This window comes from Acromyrmex echinatior, chromosome 7 (genome assembly GCF_024713525.1).
Source record: "Acromyrmex echinatior isolate Ae372 chromosome 7, ASM2471352v2, whole genome shotgun sequence".
NCBI lineage: Eukaryota > Metazoa > Arthropoda > Insecta > Hymenoptera > Formicidae > Acromyrmex > Acromyrmex echinatior.
In genome coordinates, this window is record NC_141858.1 from 4,200,510 (window position 1) to 4,215,227 (window position 14,718).

At 37.7% G+C, this 14,718-nt stretch overlaps 2 protein-coding genes across 4 annotated transcripts in view; one reads left to right on the forward strand and one right to left on the reverse strand.

Annotated features, from left to right (window-relative positions):
• LOC105148824 (uncharacterized) overlaps nt 1–14,718 on the reverse strand; it is a 131,663-nt gene that overhangs the window by 3,536 nt on the left and 113,409 nt on the right. Inside the window, exons 10-11 of one of the 2 annotated variants that reach the window (XM_087407521.1) lie at nt 1,608–3,389; nt 128–1,523 (exon numbers count right to left, since the gene is read on the reverse strand). In XM_087407521.1, the coding sequence (XP_087263647.1) occupies nt 128–1,523; nt 1,608–3,389 (3,178 nt within the window). Of the gene's footprint in view, nt 1–127; nt 3,390–14,718 lie in introns of both variants that reach the window. The other variant, XM_087407520.1, reaches the window with a different exon arrangement.
• Nucleotides 8,610–12,594, forward strand: LOC147909026 (uncharacterized). 2 transcript variants are annotated; one of them, XM_087407533.1, is made up of 2 exons: nt 8,610–9,872; nt 9,953–12,594. In XM_087407533.1, exon 2 carries the CDS (start codon nt 10,893–10,895, stop codon nt 11,787–11,789), a length of 897 nt encoding a protein of 298 aa, XP_087263659.1. In that variant the 5' UTR covers nt 8,610–9,872; nt 9,953–10,892; the 3' UTR covers nt 11,790–12,594. The 2 variants fall into 2 exon arrangements, with proteins under 2 accessions (XP_087263659.1, XP_087263658.1); XM_087407532.1 differs by having other exon boundaries at nt 8,610–9,618; nt 9,694–12,594.

The window sequence follows — 14,718 nt, forward strand, 5'->3', positions numbered from 1 at the left end:
TTATTGCGAAATAGTGTCTCCAATGAAATATCATACATGCTTATCTGTAGTCAATTACGTAAAAAGCATATGTACGTTACGATTTCAAAGTGCAATTGTTTATGTAAACAGTATTTAAGAGAAATACCTGTCGGGAACGTCAGCCGGTGCAACACTTTCGATATCTATCGAGGAAGCACTTTGGACATCTTTTACGTCACCTGTGTGATTACTATGAGTAATAATCAGAAGCGTAGGTATCAATTTATTTTCATTTTGAATCACTTCAGAGTTCGTTATGGGATTATCAATAACTGATGTTTCTACTACAATCTTCTCAGATGTCATTTTTCGGTCCTGAATGAATGTTCCGTCAGATTTGTCTGCCAAGTGAGGATTACTTTTGGGACTTTGGCTAACTATTTCATCTGGATATTGACGTAAGATATTTTTTTCATAGTAATATTGTCCAGCTTTCTTAATAACGGGTACATTGCTCTTTATCTGTTGTACTAATGGTCTTGAAATTTCACTAATAGCTTTAGGCTGAGATACATATCCGATATGATCAGGATGATGGACTGCTTCGATCGTTTCACTGACGATTGTGACGTTTTGCACTTTTGTTCGTTTAGGATTCAAATTTTTTTCTTGTTTATGTACTTGAATATCAATTATTGAAATTTCTGACGAAGTGCTGAATAATAATTGTTCATTTAAACTATGTGATTTTGAAAGATTTTTATGAGAATTATGTTCATGTAAGTCTATATCAACAAAGGATTTGTTGCCTGACACTTTTAAAGATGCTTTTGATTGGTCTTTCTGATAGGTCGAATAACTTGTTGGTGTCTGATTGAATAAAAATGAACTGTATGGATATATATCTTTGTTAAAAGAAGATTGAATTTTGCCTTGTTTTATATGAGATAAAACGTCTGTCCAATCGCTTTGAGTAGATGACAGTATTTTTTGATCAATCTGAGTAGTATCAGAGTACCGATTGTAGTTGTTATTTATAGAAAACAAAATATTGGAATCTGTAAATATATCTTTTTGATAAGAAAGAATATTTGTTTCAGAACTCGGAACAGATAAAGATCCATAAAGTCTATTTTGTACAGAATCTTTGATAGATTGCAGCAAATCTTTTTTCCAAAATTGAGAATTATATTTGTTACTTGGCTTAGTAGTAAACAATGTTTGATGGGACTTATCAATGCTATAACTTGGTGATTCAACATCCGGCTTTTTTTTATACAGATTAAGATCATCGTAATTATATAGTGTCTTGCTAGGTTTCTTCTGATCGTTCGAATTCCATTGTTCCTGATATTGTGGTTTATTGAGATTAATGGAATGACCTTCATTCAATCCGTTAATTAAATCACTATTTTGTAAATATAGATTTCTGACACCGTTCAGTTTTTGTTTACCATATGATTCTTGATTTGGTTTATCTGATCGGAAGTTCATTAAGGACGTAAATTCATTATAAATTAGATTTTGTACATGATGCAAATCTTCATTTGGTCGCGAGTTGTCTGGAAGTTTAAGTACATTATAATCTGGTTCATGATATAATTTGTCATTCCGTCCAAAATTCGATTGAAAATTCGATTGCATACTTGTTAAAAACCTATGTTCGTCATTATTTGGTTTGTTTGTATGATAAGATTCATTATTTAATACATAATTTGGCTGCGTGATTGTTGAAGGTTTATATCCACAGTAATTTTGTCTGTGAGTATGATGAGATTCGTTATTTATTTCATAATTTGATCGAAAATTTGATCGTATAGTTGAAGGTTTCTGTTTATTATAACTTGGTTTATATGTATGATAAAATTCATCATTCGTTGCATAATTCGGTCGGAAATTTGTTCGTGTAATTGTTGGATATTTATATTCATCATAATTTGGTTTATGTGTATAAGATTTATCACTTGATGCATAACTAGATCTGATCAACTCCATATTTGTTAAAAGTTTAGGATCAGCGTAATTCAATTTTTGGGCTGGATTTTGTTCATCTTTTAATTTATGATGTCCGAAATTTTCTAGAAGTTTAGGTTTTTTGTAAGAATATGCTGGAATCAATTTGTGGTATAAAAGTCCATAATTAATCAAATAATCGTCACTCTCTGGTATTTGCGTAGTAGTCTGCTGGAAATTTGTATAATAAGTGTAAAGAGTAGGTCTGGGACTAGTGGCAGAGTAGTTATCGTAAAAGACGTCATCCTGTGTGAAAGGAGGAAATCTGTATCCATAAGCTAATGGATTCGGATTATGGGGATCGTTAAAAGTGTAGGGAACATACGGTTGACGTGCTAAATAAAAATTTGATGAATGAGGAATAGTCGTCGGTATAGGTTTTCCCTGCGGTCGAAAAGTTGAGCTAATAGGAAGCTGTTCCTGGATTTTAATATGTGAACCGTAGATACCCTCGTTTATGAAAACAGGCGCGTTTATGGCATTATTTTGGATCACGATAGTGACGTTGTTGTTATTTGGACGCACAAGTGGTCTTTTCACAAGGATTTTATTTTCTTGATTAACGCTGTTCTGGAAAGGTTTTAGAGTTGTAACTTTTGTATGTTTGAGATTACTTTCGGGATGAACTTTTCTTCTAGGATGGATGTTTTCCTCTTTTAACCTAGAAATAGAGAAACTTGCATCGGTCACCGCTCGTTTAACTTTTTGCGAGTTGTCGATGTTGCTTTTGAATTCAAATGGTTGTTCGATCCAGAATTCAAGGCTCAGATGTCCAATAGCTAAATCATTGCAAGAGAGACGTTGATTCTTCAATACATCTGTCGCGAGGAAAACAAATGGTTGTATGGTTTCAATGCCATCCATCGTTTGGCACAGTACTTGAGCCAAAGTGACTTGTCTGATCTGTTGCAACTGATCAGCAGTAAAACTGCTTTCACTGTTGGGATTTTCATACCAGAATCGATCGCCACGTCGCAGATTACTGAATTGTTGAGCGATTATACAAGCGAAAGTCGGGCCAACTAGACCGCCAACTACCGATTTTTCTGCTAGACCGGCCGAGAAGAGGTCAATATCCTCCACTGATGAGTATAATGATTTTAATTTTCTTATGACGTCCAGCGACATCACTTTATTAAGATCCTCAAAGGTTCTTATTGGACTTAAGCTGCAAGACTTACGCCATCGGACGTAAGGCGGTAAACCGTGATCTCTACCCCGCTGAATATTGAGAGAAGCAAGATCCATGCCGAATGGAAAACCAGGCGTTTGAAAAAGATGATTAGTCATCTCTTCGGTTATGAACTCGTCCCGTCTTTGGCATGGTTGATTTATTAATCCTAGAAGAAGGCGATCGACAGATCCTGCTGTGTCCAAATTCGCAGGGTTGGTGAACTCGTCATGAATCGAAACATCTGTGACAATATTTATTTTTATTATCGAATACTGTTCAATAAATTATTTCAATTAAGTATGATTATATTACTTAATTATGATTATATTATACTCTAAATGCGTCACTGATACTTTCCATTTTCGGATTAGATATTTGCATCAAGTACTTAAAAAACATTATGTCTGAATATTTATGTACCATGATTTCAAATAGTGTTAATAGTTTTTATTTTAAATTTTTATTTTAAGTATCTACAAAAATATAAAAATATAAAAGCACATAATGTATTGTGTAATATTAAATTGATAAGTAAAAATATATTTCAAGATTTTTAACCTAAATGCTTAATTCAAAAATAGAATGCATTAGTGCTATCCATCAATCGTAACTGTATCTTTGCAACACCGGTAGGGAAAGAGGAAGTAACATGATGAAGTGGGTACCATAACGAGTTGTTAATTTTTTTTAAGTATAATAACAAATGAAGAGCAAATGCTTAATTCATTAGAAGCTTTAAATAATAATAAATAATAATTTCTTATAGTTTGAATTCAATCTGACCACAAAAGTAGACATATTAAGAAATGCATTTTGGATTCATTCGCATAAGTTTATAATATTTGTTTATAAGGAATAACATAATTATAGTAAATACTTTTATTATTTAATAAAATTGGAATATTTCCAGCTAAATATTCCCGAAATATTCACGAAAGATTTCTAAAAACTGTCTAAAAAGAATCTAAGAAAACTTCAGAATATCCCAAAATATTTACGAAATGTACAAGCAATATTCAAATATAAAATTCCGTTTAAATTCCGGTTAAAAATTCCGGTTTAAAAATTACACATCTTTACATATTTAGAGAATGTATGTATATATACAGTAATGTGTGTGTGCGCGCATATTTGTGTGTGTGTGTGTGTGTGTGTGGATACGGGTGCGTCACCAAAATCTGGACAAATCGAACAATTTCTTTAAACAAAATGTTAAATATTACAAAAAAAAAAAAATCTTTTTACATAACACTTGGGGGATCCCTGTAGAGCACAATTATTCGATATATCCCCCATTAGCTTGAATGACACCTTATATTCTCGGTCTAAAGCGTTCACACGCATGCTGTAATGTAGCGTTGTGCATGTCGAATGCTGCCTCAACAGCGGTCCTTAATGACGTCACATTGGGATGCCGAGACTTGTTTGTAACTCTTTCAACTGCGCTCCATAAGTAGTCCAAAAGATTTAAATCTGTTGGAAAGCTAAATTCCTTAGACTAAAACATATCGACGTTGTCTGAAAGCCAATTTTGAATCGTATGAGCACCATCCTGTTGAAAAATATATGGTCTTCCGGACGCCATAGTTTCCATCCACGGCTTCACTACATCCATCAGAACGCGCAACGATTGCCCTCGATCATCCGAAATCAGCACATGAGCTCTTTCAACGACCGGGGGTCCTCGCGGTGCATTTTTTCAAGAGTGACTCTTCCTCGCTAGCATACTGGAATCTTCGTTGGACTGTTCTAAAGCGATATATTTTACCACAACGTCATAAACGGTTGATCTCGGATATCTAAAGAATCGAATTATTTCCGTTGCTGAGCGCCCAGGGCAAAGGTCTTCGATTATACTCCGCACTTGGTTTCAACATCGCGGCCATTTTGAGAATATGACTGTTTACTAGAAGCAAACTTCTCAGACGCTACAATCTCTAGTGGAGGCACAATATAGCGGAAAATTGAAATTTGTCCGGATTTTGGTGACACCCTGTATAAAAAGTTAACATAGATACGGAAATAAATTATTTCCGAATTATAATCACTTTTTTATGTTAAAAAATGTACTTTTCATAATCACAATCATAGTTTATTTCATAGTATTTTAACGTAAATAATTACAATATGAATCTACAGGTACTATCTACAGGTACTATCTATGGGTACAGTCTAAAAACTTAAGAGACTCGTACGGAATACAAGGGATCCAGGTTCGACTCCCCGTCTTTGTCTACAACTTGCTTCCGGGCTGGCGACGGACTTCTAAGTGAGCAACCTGCTCTTATATCCATGCACGTCGTCTTTCTAAGATTGCCCAAGACGGCTGAAGTAATATTTTACGCAATAAATTTATTTATAGCTTTCAGCATATTAACATCTTAATAGGATGCCTGATTGAGGATCAAATTATTAAAATTTAATTTTCACGATATTACTATAGTAGTGTAATTGCGTTTTTAAGTCCGAAAGAATTTGGTGCGCAGTTGGAATGACTACAAATATGATATATGTAAGTACAATGTATATATATATATATATATATATATATATATATATATATATTAGGTGTACAACTTTGCTTCCGTCGTTTTTTTTCCGAAATTCGGGGCTTTATTATAAAAAACTGGTTATACATTTATGATTCAAAGTATTATCCATCGCTGGCCACTACTTTCTCCCTTTCGGGCGTATGAATCCCGCGTCGAAAAAACTGGTCATCTTTTGAGGTGATCCATGAATCGATCCAATTTTTTACTTCTTCATAAGACCGGAAGTGTTAGTCAGCCAGGTCATTGATCGAAACAAGTGATAGTCAGAGGGAGCAACGTTTGGAGAACGGAGGGTGGGGCAGGACTTTCCCATTTCAACGTTTCCAAGTATGTCTTGACCACTTTCCTCAACATTGGGTCGAGCATTGTCATGCTGCAAAATCACTTTATCGTGTCTTTCGTTGTATTGCGGCCGTTTGTCTTTCAATGCTCGGCTCAAACGCATCAATTGCGTTCGATACTGATCGCCTGTGATTGTTTCAGTCGGTTTTAACAGCTCATAATATTTACACTACGCCGAGCTGGTCCCACTAAATACAGAGCATGACCTTGAAGCCGTGAATATTCGGTTTGGTCGTCGTTCGGTTTGGAAGCATGGTCGGGAACTCCCCATGATTTTCTGCTTGGAGTTATCGTAATAAACCCATTTTTCGTCTCCAGTCACAATTCGATGCAGAAATCCTTTCCGTCTTTGCTTTTCAAGCAGCTGTTCACAAGCAAACAAACGCCGTTCACATCTCTCGGCTTCAACTCGTAGGGCACCCAATTTCCTTGCTTCTGAATCATTCCCATGACTTTGAAGAGTTTTGAAATGGCTTGTTGAGTTACTCCCAATGATCGTGCTAATTCTTCTTGATTTTGACACGAGTCTTGATCAAGTAATGCCTCCAATTCTGCATCTTCGAAAACCTTCTCTCTTCCATCCCTATGCCAGTTCGACGTCAAAATCACCGTTCTTAAACCATTCACGACACGTTCTTTTACTAATAGCAGCCTCACCGTATTAGTATAAGTATTTGAGAGCATTCGATGAGCCTCAGCCGCAGATTTCTTCATATTGAAGCAGAAAATTAAAATCTCCCGCAAATGATGAGAATTTGGCTCGTAAATTGACATTTTCAATCGAGAATAACTTTATGATGCAGACACAAATCGACTTTCTATGGGTTATGTTGACAGATGCCCAAGTATACCTATATATATATATAAATATACCTATTATATATATACTAGTATATACAGTAATTCAGATTGAATTATTTAAGTATTAAAGTTCTGACTCTAGTTTTGACTTTCACGGCCATTTCTCCTATTTTGTATTATAAATAGATACATTTCGAACTATTTTATCGTTATCTAGGATGCACCACGTGAAGGCATAATCTGCTTAACATTCTTTCCAGTAAAATAAAAAAAAATTTTTTAATAAAAAAATGAAAGAAAGAGAGATATCAAGCAAACTGTGCTTCTACATAGTACATCCTGAGTAACACCAAAACAATCTGAAATGTAATTATTTATGTTAAAACACTATGAAATAAATTATGATTGTACTTATGAATTAAATTATAATTTTTTTAACATAAAAAGTGGTTATAATTCGACTTATTTTCGGACCTATGTTTATATAGTCTTTCTTCTTTTGTCCCGAATTACGCACACACGCACGCACGCGCACCATGATGTGCAAATTCCGACCAAGCAATCTCCTCGTGGTACATCCGATAACGCGAATACCGACGGTATACTTAATCTTGTAAGTAGCATATCTATGTATATTCTAAGCCACGGGGCAAGCCGCGGGATGAGGGACCGGGGGGAAAACTGGGCGAGAGGGGTATTGTGATGCGAGGGGGCAGCCAATGTGAGCTGCTATGGCCTCCCACCACCTCTCGCGGTTTTCCTCCCAGGCCCCCGTCCCCACGGGCGCATGTGTGTGAGAGCTGGTGACGTCACGGCGTGATGCGTCGCGACGACGACGATCCGGCGAGCTTGAGAGCTGGCGAGCGACTGAGGGGATTCGCGCATTTTTTCTTCCCGCGTACGCGCCGTCACTCTCGCTCGCACCAACGGGTTTCTCACTCACTATAAATATATAATAATATAATAATGTAATCTTACCTCCTTAAAGATACGGTCCTCCATTTTTGCCGTCGCTCTCGCTCGCACCAACGTTTCGTTCGTCGCGTTCGATCGCTGTTAGTTTAATAGTAATAAAAAGAAGCGGAATAATAATAATCTATTATTTTTCTCGTTACGCAGTTTCATGTATGTTTCTTCCCGCGTGCGCTGTCGCTCTCGCTCGCACCAAATCGTCGCTCTCGCTCGCACCAACGTTTCGTTCGTCGCGTTCGGTCGCTGTTAATTTAATAATAAAAAAAGATAAACGAAACAATAAATAATATTTTTTCTTCCACAGTTACACCGCGTTCTTAAAGGATACGATAAGAATCTATTTTATGCAGTTTTATAAAAAAGTTTTTGTCTAATATCACATGCATTCTCTGTCGAGCCCTTAAAGATTTTTCGTTATGCAGTTTTGCACAGTTCTGTCACTTTGATAGATACCACAAAGATGTGATAAGACATTATTGCATCCTCTTTCAGGATGCGTTCTCTCTCGTATGACGTTGTTTCACTCTTCATAAGGGTGTCTATTTTTATGCAGTTTTCGCATCCTCGATAGAAACCACATCCGTCAACATGTCCGATGGACAATAGTATATAAATGCGTATGGGCGAGGCTTTTTTTCGTCATATATTTTGGTTTCGAACGTATTAATATTATTTGTGTACTACTACGATGGAGTCTCGAAGTAAAGAGGTCGAGGAGCTACCGACGAGATCCACTGAGAAATTTGTTTGAACAACTATTAGATGAGGAAGAGGAAGAGGAAGATGTGTTCGAAGAAACGTTTATGAGTTCTATAATCGATTTAATACATCAGACGTGGATTACGAATACGTTTGTAAAAAATCTGCGAATGATGATTGGATGTATACAGACCTATATGGTACATCAGCGAAAGATAGATCCGAATACGATACGTATGAGGGAGGCAAAGACGATGAAAGATGCATTAATGTCATTTTTGAACGTATTGAAAACGAGAGGTTTGCTGAATTCTACGTATTCTTTGGAAGAGCTGGATCGTATCCTCTCTACCTCCGAGAGCAAAGTGTTGCATCATTTGTTTATGGAAAATTTCATGAGAAATACATACTTCGAATGGTTACACGAGTTGAAGGAATACGTTAGATGTCACATGGCGACACTTATCGATGCGCCGAACATCGATCGTAAGATTTTTGCATCGTCAGGAGAATCGACATCTGGAGGTATGGACGCGCTTTTTGCTTCAATCTCGAAACAGCAAAACGATGGAATATCCCAATACATGACAAAATTGGAACATGGTCAGCTGTACACCGTGAGCACTCCGGAAGGACAGACTGGACATCAGTTGATTCGCGTAGATTTGTATGACATTCATGATATTAAGAATAAGAAAAAACGTCAATGGTGGAAATATGCAAAAATGAGAACACAATTTGTGACATCTTCCCCTAGAGATCGTAAGCAGCAAGTGGTTAATCGGCTTTTGGATTGGGTAGCTGATGATCTGAGGAAAGTACCATCGCTAATGAAGGAAAAGAAAAACGTATTGTAAAAAAATATATAGGAGAGAGGAAAAGACGCATACGATAATCACATATTATCTACTACTTACGCATATCCTACATGGCTATTTCACTTTTACTTACGATTGTTTCCTTCACACCGAGAGAACGTAGGACACGATAAAAGAGAGACGCACCTAGCGATTGCCACATTGACGTGGTTTAATCGTATGTGGTGACATATATATATATACATATATATCGAAGTCATGGTGCCGACATTCGTCGATTTACAAGGTACAGTTCGTGTTTCTGGTTTATTTTTTTACAAAACGTGTGTATTATGTGTATTATACGTGGTTTTTTGTAAAGGATTCGTCGTGGGTGAACGATTCGTCGTGAAGGAGATGGCAGTGCTGAAAAATGGCGGCGAAATAACGCATTACATTTTTACGTGCCTGATGCCCTGGCGTTTCTTGACGAAGAAGGATCAGTCGCACGCCTCATGGCTGATGGCGCATAATCACGGATTGCGCTGGAACGACGGGGTGGTGCCGTATCGTGGCGCAGCGTTTGATCGCTGAAGCTGTCAGTGGAGAGAGCGATGATGATGCACTGATTTATGTTAAAGGTCTCGAAAAACGGGAGTGGTTAGTGGACATTCTAAACAACGACAATGTCATAGTCGAAACGATCGACAATCATTTCAACGATATCGAATCGTTGGAAAATCTAGACTCTACTAATACGTTTCGATGTGGAAGACACAGTAACCGTTGCGCATTACAAAATGTTATAAAATTATACAACCAGTATAAAAAATATCAAAGTGAATAGTAGTACGTGTTTTTTTAAACATTATGACGATTTATTATGATTCTTTTATATATAATATATTATGATGTATGTACTAATTTTAGTTTGCATTTTATTAAAAGTAAAAAAGAAAAATGTGAATAATGGATTTTTCCTTACACATATCCTTATGTGTGTGTGAGAGAGAGGATACAACATCCTTTGAATGTGATAGGATGCGTCGTGTTTTTATATCGCGTATTATTATTTGTAAAAGATAAGATGGGTTTGCGGTTTGTTGTTTCCGACGAAGGAACGATATATAAATGCACGGGGTAAGGTTCTTCTCACAGTGATTTTAATATGTTAAGCGATAGCGATAGCGATAATAGTCCGAACGAGAGTACGGACAGCGATCCGTCAAGTGCGGTTTCAGATGTAGGTAGCGATGTGTACTGTTACGAGTGTATGGTATCGAGTCCTACGTTGGTTACATCTTGCATAAAGGAGAAGAAGTGTTGGAACTTAGCCACACACCATTTACGGAGAGAGATTGGGAATCATTGTTCGCGAGAAATTTTATGGATTCAAAGTACGGTAGTTGTTGTCGACGATCGCATAAGAAGGTACGAAAATGCAGCTATGAAAGGTGTGCGAATCGATGATTGGAAGGATGTATAAAAAAATTAAATTCGACATACCTAGAAATAGTTGCGGTGAAACGCTCTGGTTCACGTGTAAGCGAGGGTAGTGATTTTGTTTTAATATAGAGAGAGATGGATGAGCAGGTGGAGTATCTATTTCATCGTGCGACGAGTATCGATACGGCGAACGCGTATCGAGTATGGGAGGAAAAATGTGACGAGTGTCTCGATTTCTTGCGGGAGACGTGTCGAAGCGGTAAACGTCGACGAACATCTACCGGAGTTGTAAATGCGGCGATCCCTCGATTAGCACGATTGGAAGGTTTGAAAAATGTCCTACGACAACGTTTTGAACATGTGGGCACTGGCTATGTCGAATCGCAAAAAAGAGGGGGATTCTCGTGGTTGGAAATCGAAACAGCTTTTAACAATCGCGTATTGACTGGTGTGGTGTTGAATTCGAATTACATCGAACCTCGACAGTTCCTCGATGACGCGAGAGATATCGTTCTCGATCGGATACGCGATAACCTTCAGAGACATATTTGTTTGAAAGTGAATACAATATTCAACGGTGAGTACGTTGCGGATGCTAAGAGATCTGCTAAGAGTATTATTACGAAAAATCACGAGCTTTTCGTCACATCCGATCTGCGAGAGTGGTACGATAAACACGTGACAGATGATACTTTAGTGGCATTGGAGGAGTTTCAGGAATGTGATAGTGGATGGGCGCTATCACGTATATTGAATCTGATTGTAAATATTAACAAATATAATCCTATGCATGCGGGATGTTGGGTGGAGCTGTCGCGAGAAATTATGCTGAGGAAGGCGGTAATCAATGTGCGTTCGATAGACAATGCGTGTTTCGCTTGGTCAGTGGTCGCCGCTCTGTATCCAGTGCAAAGTCATGTGAATAGGAAATCATCGTATCCGGATTATACTACTGTGTTGAATCTTGAGGGTATCGAGTTCCCTGTTATCTTAAAACAAATTACGAAATTTGAACTTTTGAATGATATATAATATCTATCAACGTATTTACCGAGCGAAAGAGGGGTGGAAAAAAAGACGGTGGCAATGTAATCGTTCCTCTTCGTCTAACCAAAGAGAAGAAAGAGAAACACGTAAATCTGTTGTACTTGCAAGAGTCGAGACGCGACGACGAAAATGTTATCGCTCATTTCACATGGATTAAAGATCTGTCACGATTGATAGGTTCGCAATTGAGCAAGAATACAGGAAAGAAGTATCTGTGCGATAGGTGGGTATACTAATTGGTTTTGTATATATATATATATATAGTTGTGTAACGCGTACGATTTGTTACCTTACAGATGTCTGCATTACTTTTATACGAGCGAGAAGTTGTCGCTTCACATAGTTGACTGTACTACGACGAACGATTGTGCTGTTATTCTTCCGAATGAGAACGATAAGTGGTTATCGTTTCGTGATCATAATAAGAAGGAGCGGCTTCTTTTTGTGGTTTATGCAGATTTGGAGTGTATACTGGAGAAGAAGAAGAGGACCAACGATGAAAATATTTCGAGATTCACCTATCAGCATCACAAGGTTTTCAGCGTAGGGTACTACATACATTGTGTATACGATGAGACTGCGTCGATGTACAAATCTTATCGCGAGGATTATGTATCGTGGTTTGTCAAGGAATTATACGATTTGATGCATCGTGCGAAAACGATATTCGACAATAAACTATGGCGGAATTTACATCGAGTGGGAAAAATTTCGAAACGCGACTCACTGTCATATCTGCGAACGACCATTTGAGGAAGGAGATGTGCGCGTACGCGATCACTGTCATTTGACCGGAACGTTTACAGAGTCCCGCACATTCCCTTGCTTTATTACGGATACAAGGGGTTTTTCCACCCCTTTAAAATTTTTGGGGGGGTTTCACGCCTTTTTCACAAAATTTGCTAACATTTTGGGGGGAAAAATTTTTAGGGGTTTTCCCCAAAAAAAATTAAAATTTTCTTTTCCCAAAAAAGGGGGGGATAAAAAGGGGAAAGGGGGAAAAGGGGCCCTTTTTGGGGAAATGAAAATGTTAAAAAGGTTTTTTTTTTTTAAAAAACACGCAAACCCCAATTTTTCCAAAAACCCGGGCATTCGTTTTGCTTACGCGAAAAGGGTTTTCCCCTACGATACATCGCAGCGCCCATAAGCTAAAACGAACTATTTTTTCCCCCCCTCGGGGTGAATTGTTTTTCCCGTTTTGGCCGGGCAAAACCCCTTTCCGGGGGGGGGGGGGGGGCTTATAAAAACACGCACAAACGATTTGGGAGGGGGCCCCCGGGGGGGGGGGCCCTAAAAGACCCCTGGGGGTTTTTAAAAATGTTTTTTTTTAAAAACTGATGTGCTTTTTTTAAGCAATTTTTTAAAAATTTTTGTGATCGAAAACGATGGGGTTAAAAGGATTGGATCCCCCTATTTTTAACCCTTTTCCGGGGGAAATCGGGACCTAGGTTGAAAACTTGGGGGTTTTCTTTTTGAATTACTCCTTAAAACTTGGGGACATGGTGATTTTGGGGAAAAAAAACCGTTTTTAACGGGGTTTTAAAAAGTAATTTTTTTCCGAAAAAACGCAAAACAAAAAACAAAAAAATCTTTTTGGGAAACCTTTTAAAAACCCTTGGACGTATCTCATGTACTTCGATGGAAAATTTTGTAGGGTTTGGGGCGTTTTCCAAAACCCTTTACCGTACGGAAATTTTTCAATGGGTCAGACATCGAGCTTTTTGGGGGGGAACCCCTTGGGGGCAGACTCCGTTGTTTTTTAAAATATTTCAAGGTCGTTTTTTTCGTATCCGAAAACGCCACGCCCTCTGCAAACCTTCCCATTTTTCCCCCAAATGCAACGGCCTCCCGGAACACGGAATCCCCAATTTTTTGGCCACTCTTTACGAAAAAGGGTTTTCCCAATCGGGCACATCGTTTTTTAAAATTTTCCCCACATGGATTACCAAAAAAAAATTTTCATCGAATATTAAAAATTCGAAAAATTCCCTTGTTTCCGGATATTTGTTTTTAATACGATTTTTGGGGGTACTCGCAAATAACGATTTTGGGGAAAAAAACTTTAAAATTGATGAATTAAACGTATTTTGGAAAACGATGGAGAAAAAAACGCTTTTCTTTTTTATTTTCCGGTTTTTAACCGGTTGGGGGGGAACCCCGGGTTGCGGAAGGTGAATAACAAACCCGGGGAATTTTAAAACAGAAATTTTGTTTTTTTCCAAAAAATCATCGCTTGTTAATTTCGCAACTGGGTTTTAAAATTTAAAAAAAACTGATAAGGGGGGGGCGGGGTTCTTCGGGGAAAATATCTAAGTTTTTTCTGTTTTTTTTCAACTATAAACCCCATGATACCATTTTTATCGCTTTTAGTTTCGGTTTATTTTCCCGGGAAAAGGGCCCCACCCTTTTTTTCCCCTTTTAAAAAATGTTAAGGTGTAAAAAACTTAAAAGGGGGGAATCGCAAATTCGACCAAGGGGGTTTACCTTTTGAAGTTTTCGATGATTTTCCACGGAAAAATAAAAAATACCCGGTTTAAAAAAACGATAAAAAGGGGGTTGCTTTCATAAATTTTCCTTTGGAACTCGAGCAAAATTTTTACCCATGGGAGTGTGGAAAAAGAGCTTTAAAAAGAAATTTTAAAGGGGGCAAAAAGAAAAGGGGGGTTGGGGGAAACGTCATTTTCGACGATTATCCCAAAATTTTTTAAAAACTTTTCCCCGGTACAGTGGGGGGGTCTTCGCCCCTTAATCGACTTTCCGATTTCCCCCACGGGTCGAAATTGAAGGTCTTACCTTACGATGACAAGGGTCCCTTCGTACCCGAATCGGTCGTCCAAAAATTTTGGGGGACTTAAAAAAAACCCTCTGTATTTTTTTTTTTTTTTATTTTAAAAAAAAAAAATTACAATACATT

Bases quoted from the DNA above. Each gene is read 5' to 3' on its own strand.
- LOC147909026 (XM_087407533.1), top strand. From the start codon at position 10,893: ATGGATGAGCAGGTGGAGTATCTATTTCATCGTGCGACGAGTATCGAT.